The 16784-nt window shown below is 33.4% G+C and overlaps 1 protein-coding gene across 4 annotated transcripts in view; it reads right to left on the bottom strand.

Annotated features, from left to right (window-relative positions):
- Positions 1 to 239: 239 nt before the first annotated feature.
- The window catches only part of LOC106066039 (glutamine synthetase-like), a 29303-nt gene continuing 12758 nt past the window's right edge, over positions 240 to 16784 (bottom strand). For all 4 annotated transcript variants that reach the window (XM_056040048.1, XM_056040051.1, XM_056040050.1 and 1 more), the window contains exons 5-9: positions 15607 to 15753; positions 12437 to 12564; positions 11672 to 11871; positions 11187 to 11367; positions 240 to 3802 (exon numbers count right to left, since the gene is read on the bottom strand). In XM_056040048.1, coding sequence (XP_055896023.1) covers positions 3698 to 3802; positions 11187 to 11367; positions 11672 to 11871; positions 12437 to 12564; positions 15607 to 15753 — 761 coding nt within the window. In that variant the 3' untranslated portion in view covers positions 240 to 3697. The remainder of the gene's footprint in view (positions 3803 to 11186; positions 11368 to 11671; positions 11872 to 12436; positions 12565 to 15606; positions 15754 to 16784) is intronic.

A 16784-nucleotide genomic window follows, 5' to 3' on the forward strand; every position in this document is an offset into this window, starting at 1 on the left:
GTAGTCACTCAATGAACTTTGTGTGTTGTGTATGTTCTCCTACATGTAACGTTGTTTTTATTTTCATAATTTATTAATTAAAAAAGAATTATTGTAATCACAACTAATTTTCAAAAGGATTTTTAAAAAGTCTATTTAATAGTATCAAATATATATTTTTTTTATTAAAATAAAAATAAATTAACTCATTTTCTCAGAGGCTTTTCAACAATATATCATTTTAAAATTAAATAGAAAAATTTCAGAAGATTCATGGTTTTTATTTGTACATAATACACAAATACTTATAGGAATCAATTGACTACATAACATCACACAGAAAAAAAAAATCAATGACAAAAAAATAATTTGACATTATTTAATATGCTTCCATGTCTAAAATTGGCAACAATCTTAGCTTTAATCGTTTCCTACAGGATACAAATTTACTCCAATTATGTATTGAAGAAAATATTATTACAGTGCATTGGGAATCCTGTGACAAATATGCAAAATGCATAAAACTTTTGATAAAACATTATCTTATCATATAAGGCCCTAATTAAAATAGTACCGCTTTATGCTGCAGATAAATAGATCTATGAGCTTTTACATCTGGGTGCATATAATAAACTGAGAAGACATAATACTATGACACGACAATGTGCTACTTAGTATTGGCTGCCTTTCCAATCAGTCTAAAGCTCAAAGATTTAGAAGCTGAGGAGAGCTGCACAGAATGGAATGAACACAGTGCTTTGGCTTTAGGTTGAGATCAAATCCTGAGAGATTAAACAGTCGCTGAGTACTCTTTAGAAACAAAAACAAAGGCACAAGCAAATATATCAATATTAAACTGAGATATGTGGAACAAAAAATAACTCAAGTGCCTTAATTTATAGAAAACGATCACATCTGAGATTAGGCTAACATGCTTTATTTTGGCTGTTTTAGAGTTTCTGCAACAAACACTTGCTAGTTGTAGGATTAGGGACAAATTAAGATTTTCAGTCTTGGAACTAAGTCATTAAATTTTTTTAAAATTTGTTAACAAAATTACAACTCAGAATTACCCTTAAAAGTGTTTTTTTTTTAAATTATTTTTTTAAGTTTCGGATAAATCCCACCACCTGGCAGTTATAATGAAAATAATGTAGTGGTGAGGAAGGGGGGGGAGGACTGAAGCAACGACATCTCTTGTTGTGTCCCACAACAGAAATACTATTTGGGAAATGATCAAGTGGATGAATGTATGAATTAAATGAGTGCCATAAAAGAGAATGTGTAACAACTGGTAGGAAACAGCACCATGAATTGAAAAGAAACAAATGCCATATAAATAAAACAATGAACAAATGCCATTCATCTATTAAAACCAAACTTCCTGAACAGGTAACTTAAAACTACAAGGTTTAACTGAGTTACCAATCATAAATCCTTAATATGGTGGGAAACATAGGTAAAAATGATATGTACAACTATCAAAGCTGATCACAATGGTTAATTAAGAAAGTACAATTAGTTCTGGATGAATGGTCTAGTCTGACTTTGCATCATCAGACTTTAAGACCAGCACAGATTATTATTCACTCAAATATTGGTTTATTTTCATACTGTTTCAACACTAACTGCATCAATAAATGACATGTTTTAAAAGAGTTAAATATATAATATAAAAGAGTTTCAATTAAGTTCTGAATTATTTTAAAGTCCAGATTTATCATTTATAATTGTACACTTTTTGTCATTAAGTTGTCTTAAATAAGTTTAGTGGTAAGGTCAATGACACTAGCTGGAATAACCTGCCCAGTGTGCAGCTGAACATTCCAAGCTCAAGTAGGTCTTACCAGCCACATAAAGAGGCAGAAAAACCCACAGCAAAGCCCTCAGCTCCCTGGATGACAAAAGTGGTCATCATCAAACAAAGATGGATAAACCATAGTGGTAAAATGCAATAAGAATCTTCACAACGTTTGCATGGCTATGCCTTGTTTTGTAGAACATATCAATAAGGATGTTTTTTAGCTGGAAGATCAAAGTCCAAGAGCTGTTGTGGGTTGTTTTTTTTAAATAAAGATTCAAGCATCCAAACAGGCAATTTAAAGCATTACATAGTAAAACAAATTTTGTTTCAAAAAGATTCCCATAGAAATTTTTAAAATGGTACAAGGATTGTTGATTTCAAACTAGTAAATGAAAATCAAAAGCTTAGTAATATACAAGTGTATAAATATATTTTTCTGTAAATAAAATCAATGTCAGAATTACTTCTGCTTACAAATGACAGAGGTGAAATCAAGCGAACATTAACTACACCAGTAAAGTGTTAACTTCAAATTTTTTTTTCCTTTTCAGCATATTTACAATAAATAGAAATAATCAGTTCAAATGCATTATGTTGTAAAGAAATTCTGACAAATATAAAACATTGGCATAACCTTTTGAATACAGGATCCTCTCATTTAAGAGTCAAAAACTGTTTCCAGCAAGATTATACTTGAACAGTTTGTTATTTAAAAAAATAATGACATCATAACGAACTAAAAAAAATATGGTTGTCTTCACAACATAATATTTTTATTTTCATTTTTTTAAAATTTATTTTAAAATTTGATAAATTTTTATTTCTTAAAAAATATTTCAATGACATCTTAAACATAGAAACATTGTAAAATATAATGTTTCTGAATTTGTCATATAGACTTTATGATAACAATTATGAAAGCCTTTAAAAAATTGTTTTTTTTTTTTTTTAGAAGAGGAGCCAATTTAGGCTTTTGATTATATTTTTTTTTTCTTCTTTGGTGCCTTTAACATTTAAGTCCAACTGAAGACATGATTATGTGAAAAACCATTTATATCAGAGAGGAATTTAAAAAAAAAAACAACAACTCTAAGGTATAAGACAGAGAGAAATGGAGAAAGACAGTAGACAAATCTTGTGTGGTCCCCCAATGGTCCAAAAGACTAGGTGAAGGTGAGATATTGATAGTAAACTCAAATAAAACTATTTCCATAATTGCCAACAAAAAAATCTACTTTAGCAACAGCATGTGTAAAAATAGAAACTGATAAATACAGCAGCTAGAAAAATTATTGTAAATCTACTATTTACACAAATGCTTGTACATTACAATAGACAAAAATTAACTTGGGCAAGTGTGAGGCTTAACATTAATACTACAGCAACAAAAATATGTTGTTGTTTTTTTAACAAAATATTGCAACAAACTAAGATTTCCAACACACACAAGACAGAGTTCATAGAAAGTTAAAAGTATGATGACATAAAAAAAAATATGATAATAGACTTCAGATCCTTTGGAAAGAAGCATTCCATAATGAAGATGCTTCCATAATAAAAATTAGTGTTTTAAAAGTATAGGCTTACATGTTAACAGACTTCAACCATTTCTTGAGTAGCCTGGGAATAAAGAGTTGAGTCATGAACACACTCAACAGAGCCAATGGCCCAGTGGAAGATCAAACAATGAGGTAGTCCTAGAGCTTCAAAGTTTGAGGACTGCTGCATTAGAACATCTTTTCAACAACAATAAAAGTTTTAAAAACTCGGATACAAATTTTTTAGTAAATAAATAATATTGGAAATGCTGCAGATCTAAGCTAGTACACACGCTTGAACAATACCTAAACGCACACACACATGGGCCTACAGTAGCAACAAACTCAATATAAACTGTAGGATCCTTAAATGAAATTACTCCAGCACAGTAGTCCTAACTAGAACCTCCGTCACAGAGTACGGATCACAGTTGGATGCAGGTCGTCTGTCCTCCAGGTAACCATACCCATCTTCAGCAACCTGCGGACAATATTAACATTTTACAAAAACCAGTCAATAAAAATAGTTAAGTTTTATGATCACTCTCTAGTTGATAAATTAATGAAACTAGATTGTGTAACTCATAATGAGATACTAAAGAAGAGATAATCTTTTACCCCCTGAAACATAAAAAAAAGTATGGTATAGAAAAAAGAAGTAGAGAGATGAATTGGATATAAGAGATATAGAAGTACAAGAAAAGGGAATCCAAAAACTATTACAGCGCCTAGAGCCTACATTTTGTTTGTTAACAGCGCTTTATAAATAAAATTATTATTATTATTATTATTATTAGCCAACATCAAACCAAATATAGCATCTGGACCTGATGATATTCCAGCTAGATTACTCAAAGAATTAAGCAATGAGCTAGCACCAGTGTTCAAAATACTTTTTTCAGGCGTCTCTTAACCAGGACAGAGTACCAATTAAGGGACTGGAAAGAAGCTAATGTCACCCCCCTATTTAAAAAAGGAGAAAAATCTGACCCAGGAAACTACAGACCAATATCACTTACCACAATCACATGTAAAATCCTTGAACAACATCATAAACCACTTAGACAAACATAATGTCCTTACTCCATACCAACATGGCTTTAGGAAATATGGATCATGTGAAACACAACTAATAGGACTAATTGATGATTTTTCAAAAAGCTTAGATGATAGTGAGTAAATAGATGCTATCTAACTAGATTTTTTCCAAGGCTTTTGACAAAGTACATAGCCACAGTTTGCTTAAAAAATTAAAATATTTTTTTTGTCATTGATGGTCCATTGCATCAGTGGATCAAAGATTTTCTGATAGGGAGAGAACAAACTGTAATAATAAATGGCTCTAAATCAACACCAATAACAGTAAAGTCAGGTGTACCACAAGGATCAGTCTTAGGTCCACTACTATTTTTAATTTACATAAATGATTTACCAAATTGCATTAGTTCAGGAACAAAAGTCAGGTTATTTGCAGACAATTGCATAATATATAGAAAAATAAAAACAACACAAGATACAGAAATTTTACAAAGGGAATTAAATGAATTACAGAAATGGGAATCAAATTGGAGCATGTTGTCAAGAGCGTGGGTGTGTAAGATGTGAGATTGTGTGTGTGTTTGTTTATTTTATTAGTTGGTGTGTGAATTGTTTTTATCACAGGATTTTCAAGGGGGGACAATTAGGTTTCTAGCGGTCAGTCAAGCAGTTGGAGAGCTGACCTGGTCTGAGTAGGGTGCTGGTGTTTTGTGTATTTCATAAGAGTGATATAATTGTGTGCTTTATTAAGTATTAAAGTATTATCGATATTCATGAATATAAGGAGTTAGAGTTGATGTATACTAAGTGTTCGTATTTGAGTTAAGCAAGTATTGACAAGTGTAATTGAGAATCATACCCTAGATTATCGAGCCATATGTAAGTGTAGTAAAGAACTCACCCGAGTTCCCTTACAGTTGGGGGCTCGTGTGAAAGAAAACCAGGACCTCTCGTCGCATAAATTGTATAAGTAGAGCAGTTATAAATTGTTATTGATGTACTTAAACTTACAAATATGGTTCTACATGTTATATTGTTGTTAATTTGACACTCATTCTATTTTAAAACATTTTTCCTCATGTGTTATGCCCCTTGATTTGGCCTGAGGAACGGCGGTGGTTTGAAGTACCAGTACAGAGAGGACAGCGACAGCCCGAAGTTGCATCACGAGGACAGGTTGGATCACGTGCAGGGAGTGGAAGTTAAGTGATTTGTTTTACCTCTCGTGTAGCTGAACCCTCTACTCTCTAGCCTCTATTTTCTTGCTCTATTATAATTTGTTTCAATTTGACTATCACATATTTTTCTACTTTTTTTCTTTGCTGTCATACTAGCCTCTCAATTTAAGGCTTCAGTCATTTCTTTCTGATTTTATTGTTGCCAATTTTTGCTATAAAAGCAAGAGTCTTCTAACTTCCTATCTGAATCTAATAATCTGATCATTATTTCAATTTGTATTTTTCTGTCTTGATCATTTACTTGCCTAGTTAGTCTTTCTAATCTATTGTATAACTAAAAATATTCTGCAAAATTAGGATTGATTTTATTTTCTTATTGTATGTATAATAGAACACTATAACTATTCTTAAGGTAGTAATTTAAGGTAAAAGAAATACTAGGACTGTTATTTTAAAATTTTCTGTAAACTTAGTGTAGCAAACGTACTGAGTGCTGTGTATTATAAGGATTAGAAAGTAAAACATGGAAAAAGAAAGTGAGGCAGAGAAACAAAGAAGAGAAAGGTTGGAGAGGGCGGAAGAAAGAGAAATGTCCAAGCTGCAACAGATGATAAAATTAAAGGAACTGGAATTGGAGGAAAAAGAGAAAGAAAGACAGGAGAAAGAGAAAGAAAGGGAACACGAAAGAGAAATGAAAAAACTTGACTTACTAATTGCCCAGGAAAAAAATAAAACACAATCAAGCGCGACAACCGGAGTCACGGCCCAGAGACCAAGACTGAGTAAAGGTTTCCCTGCCATGACAACCGAAGATCTACCTTGTTACCTCGACATGTTCGAGATGGCAGCTAGGAGAGACAAGGTTCTAGAAGAAGACTGGGTGGCACAGTTGCAGGAGAAAATAACACCTAAACTAAGGCAATTCCTGACACAGAGAAGATTAGTGGACTGCACTGACTACGAGAAGATAAAAAAAGAGCTCTTAGACTATGTGGGAATGACGGAGGAAGCCTGCAGGAAAAGATGGCATGAGACTGTCCCAATTGAAGATGGCCCAAGAGAATTTTTTGTGGCATTACAAAAGAACTTCCGACAGTGGTGCGAGGCGACGAAAATAGAAAGGAACTTTGATCAGCTGGAGGAGTTAATATTGAAAGACTCTATACTCAGTGCCCTAAACGAGGAAGTAAGAGAAAAGATCCTAGATAAAGAACCTGAGTCGTTGGAAAAGCTAGTTGATTTGTTGGAGAACAGAAAGATAATCTTCTCCAGTAAAAGCATTTTCAAGAAATCGAGAACTTATCAGGCCAACTCAGTGGGTGACAGAAATTTGAATAGGCAAGATTACCACTACCGAACCAGTCCTAGCAGACCAAACTACATCAGGCCAAACATTGAATACCATGAGCCCAGAAGAAATTTCATCAGACCCCGCTATAGCAATTCTTACAACAGAGCAAGAGGGCGATGGAATAGGCCAAATTACACATTTAGCAACCAAGTTAACAACAGAAGAAACAACTATGGAAATGGAATGTACCAGAATAACCAAGGAAGGTATAGAAATGAGACTAGAAGGAACTACTCCAATCAAGCCGAATGTGCCGTGGTGCAATTGCCTGAAAGACAAGGGACTTGCAATCTGATATACCATAATCCAGAAAGTGTGGCTAACTTCATTATGAACGACAAGTCTATTGGATCACTAAACATAGAAGAAGGAAAGCTGAATGGAAGAAAGGCGTCGATCCTGAGAGATAGCGGCTGTAGCGTTATCGCCGTAAGAGAGGCACTTGTCAATGAAAAAGATATTTTGCCAGAGAAATGCTCCTTGTGCTTAGCAGACGGACAAGTATTTATATACAAAACCACAAAGGCAATGCTTGACACACCTTACCTGAAAGGAGAATTCATCGTTGTGCTATTTCCTGAGCCGGTCGCTGATGTGTTAATAGGCAATGTGAAAGGTCTGTTTGTGTCAGCCGTAGAGACGAGAGGAATGAAGGACAGAGAAAGGGAAGAAACTCAAGTAAAGTCTCTGGTCATAGGAACAATGATAGAAGAAAGTCTAGAGAAGAAACAAAAAGAAATTGAAACTCGGGCACCACTATGGAAGAAAATAATGACCAAAGAAAAAGAAGTTGACACTAATTATACTAACTTGTTTGAATATCTTGAGGAGTTAAAAGAAAGACTACAAAGTACAGCTAAGATTGCATGTGATAATGAAGACATAGCGAGGCAAGAACAAAAACGACTATATGATAGAAACACTGTAAAAAAAAGTTTTGCTACAGGAGAAATGGTATTAGTGTTGAAACCAAAAAAGGGAGATAAGCTCAAATTATATTGGGAAGGCCCGTACAAGATAGAAAAGAGGTTATCAGATTTAAATTACATAGTAAAGAAAGGAAACAAATCAAAGATATTTCATGTAAACAGATTAATCAAATATTACACCCCAGTTGAAGCATCAAGTAACAATGTTGCCAACAGTAGCTGTAAAAGTAACATTTTGTCTGCTGCATTTATTGGAGTCGTGGATGAATATGACCATGATGAAACAGGGCAAATCATTGATAATGAAATAGAAGAATTAAAACTACCGGAAATGATCCATGAAAATGGAGAAATAAACCAAAGGGCAATAACCATTAATAAAGACTTAAACCAAACTCAGAAAAATGAAGTTGAAAAACTCCTTGAAGACTTTGCACACGTAATATCAGATGTACCAGGAAAAGCGAAAGTGGAACCTTTTAAAATAATTCTAACATCGGATAAGCCTGTAAACTTAAAACCTTATAATGTACCAATAGCATTGAGACAAAGGCTACAAGAAGAAATTGAGTCGATGATTAACATGAATATTATTGAAGAGAGTGAATCGCCTTATGCATCTCCTATGATATTAATCAAAAAGAAAGATGGAACCTTGAGACCAGTTGTTGATTATAGGCAATTAAATTCTATAACAAAATTTGATGCAGAAGTCATACAAAATCAAGAAGAACTATTTATCACACTAAGGAAAGCTAAATATTTTAGTAAATTAGACCTAACGAAAGGTTACTGGCAGGTGCCATTAGAAGAGAGTAGTAAGCAGTACACAGCGTTCAAAGCACCCAATGCACACTATCAATTCAAATATCTCCCATTTGGTTTAAAAAACAGTCCTAGTTTCTTTAACAGAACAATGCGTAGAGTGCTAAAAGGTTTCGAACAAGTAGTTTGTTATTTTGATGATCTGTGTGTGTACAACACTGATTGGCAGAGTCACATGTTCTCATTGGGACAGGTGCTTGAGAGGTTAGGAGAATTCAATATTACTGTTAAGCCTAACAAGTTACTAATTGGGTTCCAAACTATTACATTCCTAGGCCATAAGATTGGCCAAGGCTTTCTTCAGCCTGAAAATTCCAATGTCAATTAGATTCTGCAGCTACGGTAGCCTAAAACAAAGAAGGAAACCCGATCATTATTAGGTCTGCTCAATTATTATCGCTCCTTCATTCCAAACTTTTCAAGCTTGTTGTCTCCCTTTACTGAAATTCTTAAAAAAGGGCACCATTCTAAAGTTGCTAAGACTGTGGAGGGGGAGGTTGCATTGGAGCGTATACAAAGATACTTGACTTCTCACCCCATTTTAATGTTGCCTGATCCGGATAAATGTTTTTATCTACAGTGTGATGCTTCGGACAAGGCTGTTGCAGTTGCTGCTCTACAGTACGTGGGAAACAAATTGCATCCTGTCCGTTTCCTCAGCAGAAAATTACTCCCACGTGAATGTAAATACAGCATAATGGAGCGTGAGTTGTTAGCATTAACATGGGGAATTAAGAAGTTGGAACACTTCTTGTATTCACGTAAGTTCATTGTTTGGACTGATCACCTGAATCTCAAGTATCTCAAGTCTGCAACCACCAATGCTCGTATTGCTAGATGGATATTATACCTTATGGACTTTGACTTTGAAATTCAGCACATAAAAGGTACAGACAACTTTTGGGCTGACCCATTGTCTAGGCTGACAGTTTGAACTCACATTATTGCCTCTGTCAGAAGCATACCTGGTATTGTAACGTTTTCAGACTGTGCACGTCTCAGCAATCCAGTATGTACGTTGAACTTTTTCAACTATGATCGTCTCGTCAGAGAAGTTAGTACTATTACTACTACTACTATTATTATTATTGCTCAATTAAATTGACTGAACTATTCATCTCTTTGTGTTTTAATTGTACTTTGCACAAGACGCGTCGTCTCATCCAGTATTGAGAAGCATCAGAAATCAAGTCTTAAGCTCGATATTTACAAACAATAAACAGTACATTGTAATCTGACGTCACAAGGGAAGGAACTGGACAAGTGGAACAGATGAAGATTAGTTTAGTTATATTATTAGTTTAATTATTTCATATGCATTATTATTGATGAACTTGTTTTGTTTGGTAATGGAAAGATAATTCATGTATTTTATTAATGTTGATGCATATCTGTATGTTCATTATTTCATACTTAAACTCATGGATGTAGTTTGTTGAATTGAAACAAATTACTGGTGCAAACATAGTAAGAGGTACTGTGTAATTTTAAGTAGTATCTTTTTACCATGTTGTACTTCAACAATCTATGTCATTAATTAATTTTTTTTAGTGTACATAATATAGACTTAGATTTTCAGGGAAAATCTAGGGGAAGTAAGGGGGAGATGTCAAGAGCGTGGGTGTGTAAGATGTGAGATTGTGTGTGTGTTTGTTTATTTTATTAGTTGGTGTGTGAATTGTTTTTATCACGGGATTTTACACATGTCTTTCCACCCAGAAAAATGTCAGTTATTAAGAGTAACAAAAAACTAAAACAAATTAATTCCGCTTATCTTATTCATAGTAAACCAGTAACACAGACTAAAAACGCAAAATACCTAAGTGTTATAATAAATGAAAAACTGTCATGGAATCCCCATATTGATGAAACTATCAAAAAATCAAACAAAGCATTAGGGTTTATTTTTTAAAATTTATATAAATCAAATAAGAACATAAAACTAAAATGTTATTTAACCTTGGTTAGGCCAATACTAGAATATGCATCCTCTGTTTGGGACCCCTCAACTCAAGAAAAAATTAAGAAACTGGAACCGACACAAAATAGAGCAGTGAGATTCATAACAAACATATATTCACATTTGACTAGAGTAACACCTTTAGTAAAATCACTAAATTTAGAAAGCCTTCAGGAGAGAAGACTTAAAAGTAAAGTAGCAATTATACAAAAGACACTGAACCATAATCTTCAAATACAAAAACAAAACTTAATAAAATACTCAGAAAGACACAAAGATAAAGGCACATTCCTCGTTTCATATGCTAGGACAAATTTGTACACACTCCTTTCTTTTATCAACTAATGTGACAAAACTAGTGGTCTTCATAATCATCTGAAATAAACCAATTTCTAGTAATCTTTGGTAAGGCAGTGCTTCAATATGTTAGTAATGAAACCATGTACTTTTTATAACAGCAAAAGCTGCTAAGACATTAGCTAAAGAAACTTTTCCATTATTTTTAAAATGTGTTTGTTGACTTTAAATTTGTTTGCAATGAAATACCAAATATATCAAGAAATTACATAGACAAAAATGTGTACCTGGCGAGGTATTCGAATACTAGTCCCACGATTGGCCACACCAGCGGAAAAGTCATGAATGCTGGATGTCTCATGCCGACCAGTTAGACGACGCTCATTATCTTTGCCCTCCCGGGGATCATAGGCCTTGATGTGTCGTACATGGTGTTTGGAAAGCTTGTCTATGGCTTCTTCAATGGCTCTGAAATATTAGAATATATTAATTTCTTATCAAATACTTTTAAATGTTTTACAAATATTTAGATTAATTTAATCTCATGTTTGGGTGCTACATGACCTATGGAGAATGTTAATATTTCTCAATACATTGTCAAGAAGGACTTTGTTGGGTATTGACATTAGTATTTTCAGAGCTTGGAATGGTCAGTATATGACTTTTAAAAATTTTAAGTTGTAGACTTTAAGTTTTAGTTATATTTTTTGCTTCAAATCAACAGATGTCATCAGTTCATTTGGTATAGAACAACATAAAAATATATTTCTACCTAATGCCACCTGGTTCTCTCATTTCTTTTGTGCTGTAGTTGCAGTGAGCTCCTGCGCCATTCCAGTCTCCCTCCATGGGTTTGGGATCAAGGGTGACAATCACGCCAAAGTCTTCAGCAACTCTGTGAAGAATGTACCTGGCAATCCAGAGGTGGTCTCCCATGTCGACGCCTTCACTGGGACCCACCTGGAACTCCCACTAGCAAAGAAAAAAAAAGTGTCTATAAAAAATAGAAAAAGACTACAGTAATGATGGCCCACAACAACAAAAAAAGATCAGCAGATCTGATTGATCAAATTAAAAAGATCAGCTAATCTGACTTAACAATTTAAAAAGATTAGCAAATCTGATTTATCAATTTTTTTAAAGATTAGCAAATCTGATTTATCGATTTTTAAAAAGAATAGCAAATTTGATTTATCAATTTTTAAAAAGATTAGCAAATTTGATTTATCAATTTTTAAAAAGATTAGCAAATCTGATTTATCGATTTTTTAAAAAGATTAGCAAGTCTGATTTATCAATTTTTAAAAAGAATAGCAAATTTGATTTATCAATTTTTAAAAAGATCAGCAACATCTCCTGAGTCCACCGAACTGTAATGGGTATCTGACATTAGTTGCGAAATGGTTGGCCATTGTACTGGCCACATGACACCCTTGTTAACCATCAGCCATAGAATCAGATGACTTTTACATGGCAAGGTTTGAAAGGGGTACTTTACTTTTAATGTCTTCGAGAAAAAAAACTAAATATTACACACCTGTGCTGGCATGGTTTCTGCATTACATCCACTGATCTTGATCCCAGCGTACAAACAGGCCCTATAGTGAGCTTCAACTATATCTCTGCCATACACTTTGTTAGAGCCCACACCGCAGTAGTAAGGTCCTGCATTGGGATGGACAAGCAGATTAGTAAATTTAACATAAAAATCAAGCTCATTTAAAGCAACAGTTATAAGGCATCAACTTCAAGTCCAAATAATAATTTAAACTGCACTATTTATTGTGACCATTAAGGCTCAGCTGTGACCTTTAAATTTTGCCACACCTGACCAAGCCATTCTCTATGAAGGTTTGATTTCCCTTTGACCAGTATTATTAATTAATATTACAATTGTTCTATACCCCTTTTCTTAGGGAGGAAGGAGTAGAGTTCTTGCAAAGTGGGTAAGATTTCCCAAGACAGAAAGTTCTAACATATAAACATTTTCTGAAGAAAACTAGCAGACTATGATTTAAATTTCCAGCACTGGGACCAAAAATGATCAAGTACAGAACAGATCTTAATGAATGCAGGGACAACTGGTGTACAATGTAAGTGCAGTACTGCTCAACCAAAAAATGTAGATCAATTGAATTTATTAAATGTATTCAACATACTTAAAACCAGTACAAAGAATATACATTTTTTCATTGGGTTAAACAAAACAATCAAATGAGGTCTTTCAGTAATCGGCTTTAGAAAGATGACATTTAAACTTATCAATTTTTTTGTATCCTTTCAATGATAACCTCTCTTGTTTCTTAATAATGTTTGCACAAATGTTGTCTCCACCAGAGAAATATATTTTTTTTTGTTTAATAAACTGAAGTTTTCCCTTTCTAAATAAATTTTTTTTTGAGGCATGGGTGCTGCTTTATGAGACTAAACTTTCCCTGATAGTTATAAAAATAAAAACTTGCACCCACAATGTTTGTTTCATCTATGGTCTTTCGTTACCAAGGGTTACATCATCCCCACATGACAATTTAGTCAATCAAAAGAATCAATAGACACCAGCTGGTTTTCACTTTTCGAATGTATTTCAACACAAACATGCTAAGTACACAAACAATGATGACATTTCCTAACAACTTGCTGTTCAAAGTAGCAGAACATAAAAATCTTCACTCTTTGAATATCTAACATGCACGTCTGCTTCATTTTATTCTACTATGGCATCAAGAAATAAAAGGAGCCTGTTAGAATAGGCTTGCAGAGTAATAAAGAAGTTTTTTATAGTATGAAGTATATTGGAAGCCTAGTTAAACACAAAAAGATATAAAGAATGTGACTAAGACAACACTCAAATTAGGTAAATGAAGATTTTTAGTGCTATTTTCATTTATTTTCTTCTTCATCATATTGCTATGTCATTCCCAGAAATAGTCACAAGTGTCAACTTTTCATGATTTCTCGAAAACTATAATACATCAATGACAGACTTATTATATAACAGTCTGACTAGGCTAACATCTTGACTTGAGAGCAAGCAAGTGTGGAAAAAGTATGGTCTGGCTCTAGCAGGCTCCAGAAAAACTATTTATACCAAAGAGGGATTTAGAAAAAAACAAACTCTAAGGTAAAAGACAGAGAAATGGAGAAGGACGGTAGACAAACAGAAGATGATATTCTAATATTGTCCAAACCAAAGTTAAATAACATTTTAGTTTATTGTTCTTGTTTGATTTGTAAAACTTCTTTTAATAAATCCTAATGCTTTGTTTGATTCCATGAAAATTTTTCATTTATTTTGAGCTATTAGTTTGTGCAACCATTTACCATAAATAAGTAGAATTTATTTGTTTTTTTTGCTACTAAAAACTCTTAAATGAACATTTTTCTGGGTGGAAAGACATGCTCCAATTTCATTCCCATGTTTGTAATTCATCTTCTTTTTGTAAAATTTCTGCATCTTGTTTTTATTGTTTTATTGCTGAGCTAATGCGGTTTGGTAGACCATTTATGTAAATTAGAAATAATAGTGGACCTAAGACTGTTCCTTGATGTACACCTGAGTTGACTATTATTGGTTTTGATTTAGAGCCATTTATTATTACAGTATTAGAGTACTTTCAATTTTATATCATTCCTCTTTTTCACCAATGTTTAAAATGCAATACTTGCTGAAAAAAAGCATTTTGAAATGTGATGACACCGTTCAAACAGTGATGGAATTTCTATGTGACATTTCCTACAACTTAACTTTGTGAAAGTTTGTATGTGTTTGTGTGAATAAATCTTTGCCTGTTTTCAAAGTACACTTTTGGAATGTAAATATATGATATATTTTGAAATTATTCATTTTAGCTTATGTCATGTATCAGTTTTAGAACCACTGTAATATTTGGTGACTAGTAGTCACTTAACTATCCCGTGCGGTTTTCAGCACGAGATTTGGTTTGGTCGGGGACTGACCACGAGGTGGACAAGTCAGTTGTTTTATGTCTCTTGTAGATGGAGGAGCGTTATTATCTCCTTAGGTATATTGTATGAGCACTGAGTAATTATTATGTAGTATGCTGTTCTTCTCATTGGATTATTATTATTATTGATCATAGTTTATGATGGCTTATGATGCCAATATATTTTGTGATTTATTTTATGTGTAATAAATTCAGATCTGCTACCAGTGCGTTTATCAGTAATTCTAAATGTTGTTGTTGGAGACCTTAGTATACTAGTGTTGTTGCGCACTTGCAAATCTAGTGCGTCTAATAAAGTACACAGTTAAGAAGAGCATTATAGCTGTACCAGAAGAGGTACCTACAACATACACGACATTTGCGTCATCACGCCTTGGACAACAATACCAGGCTGTGACAGCTTATTATAATTTGTGCTTACTGTTTGCATATTTATGTTTTAAGATATCTAAAGACTTCCCGCAAAATGACTGAAAAATTATGATAACATTAAACCAAAAAAAAAATATTGCCTCTATTCATATTTTACTATATCTAAAGTATTTCTTTCAAAATCACTGAAAAAAGTTTGTTTTTTTTTTCTGCTCTATTTTGTCAGGGTACCTCCATAAACCCATGTTGTTGTTTTTTCTATCTATAAAAGAAGTATTGCACCTCCAAAAATAGCACCTTAAATGTCTTGTTAACCTTTTACACTAGAAAGCACTCACCTGACTAGATAAAATAAGCATATCTGACTCACCCTGAGGTCCAGGGAACCCATTTTTGGGCCATCCAAAAGGGTGACCATCGTAGTCCAGCAATGTGTACTCTTGTTCAATACCAAACCAGGGACAAGCATGTCTGGCCTGTTCCATGACCTCTTTACAGGACTTTCTTCTGTTGGTTTCTGCACAACAAAACAATTCCATACAAATTATCATTTAGTTTGAGTACATTAGTAAGTAGGCAATGTAAAACAGTGATGCTTTAACTACCACCTGCAGGAAATTCGCTTCCTGCTATGCAGCGCTATTTGGCCCCTTGTTAAGTCTTGCTCAGAATGCATGACTAAACAGAAACTTATTTCCATTAGACTGGAGGATTTGTGGCAGAAGTGTTGAAAACATACATGGCCCCTGGTGTTATGTGTTATGGAGTGTATGTGCATATTTCTAATGAAACCATGAGAAAAGAGGGGTGGATGTTTTTGGTTGTGATGGCTGAATAGATTTGGATGACATCACATTGTTCAAGTGAATAAATACTGGTGAGAAAGTGAAATAGAAGATGAAGACCAACAAGAGAACTGATAACAGAAGTCGTGCATTTTTAGTGAGCTATATATTGTTTAAAGCATCAATTTTAATTTGTGTTTCTACATACATCTATATTCAAGTTGAAAGCTGTGCACATTTATAAATTAAAGTTATATTCAATTTGGTTTTATAAGAAACTTGCTAAATTTACTTCAGGTTCTATATTAAGAATATAACATGCCTACACTGGTTTAGTTGTACTAGCCTGTTTCATTATTATTAAAGCTACTAACCATGACCTCATATCAACACCCAGGCCGAAAAAATGTTGGATACCAGTGTTATTTAAACCCTAAATTCAAAACAGTTACCCATTGCAGACCAGTCAATCAAATAATAAATCAATAAAGATTGAAGGATGTCACATATTCATATTATTCAGAAACTTGATGATGTCATTGATAAGAAGTAAAAGAAAAAAAATGTTACCATTTTAAGTTGAGAGAGAAACAAGTTTTGAAATAACTCAATTTACTGACTAGGCTTAATATAATTTGGTTACAGCTCTTCCATTTTTAAAAATTAATAAAAAAAATAGAGCTACACACTTCTAATGTTCCCTAAAAAATGCATTCTATTGTTGTGGTGGGATTTCCTATTAAAACGGTGTACATAAATATTT

The sequence above is a fragment of the Biomphalaria glabrata genome, chromosome 9, assembly GCF_947242115.1.
Source record: "Biomphalaria glabrata chromosome 9, xgBioGlab47.1, whole genome shotgun sequence".
Classification (NCBI taxonomy): domain Eukaryota; kingdom Metazoa; phylum Mollusca; class Gastropoda; family Planorbidae; genus Biomphalaria; species Biomphalaria glabrata.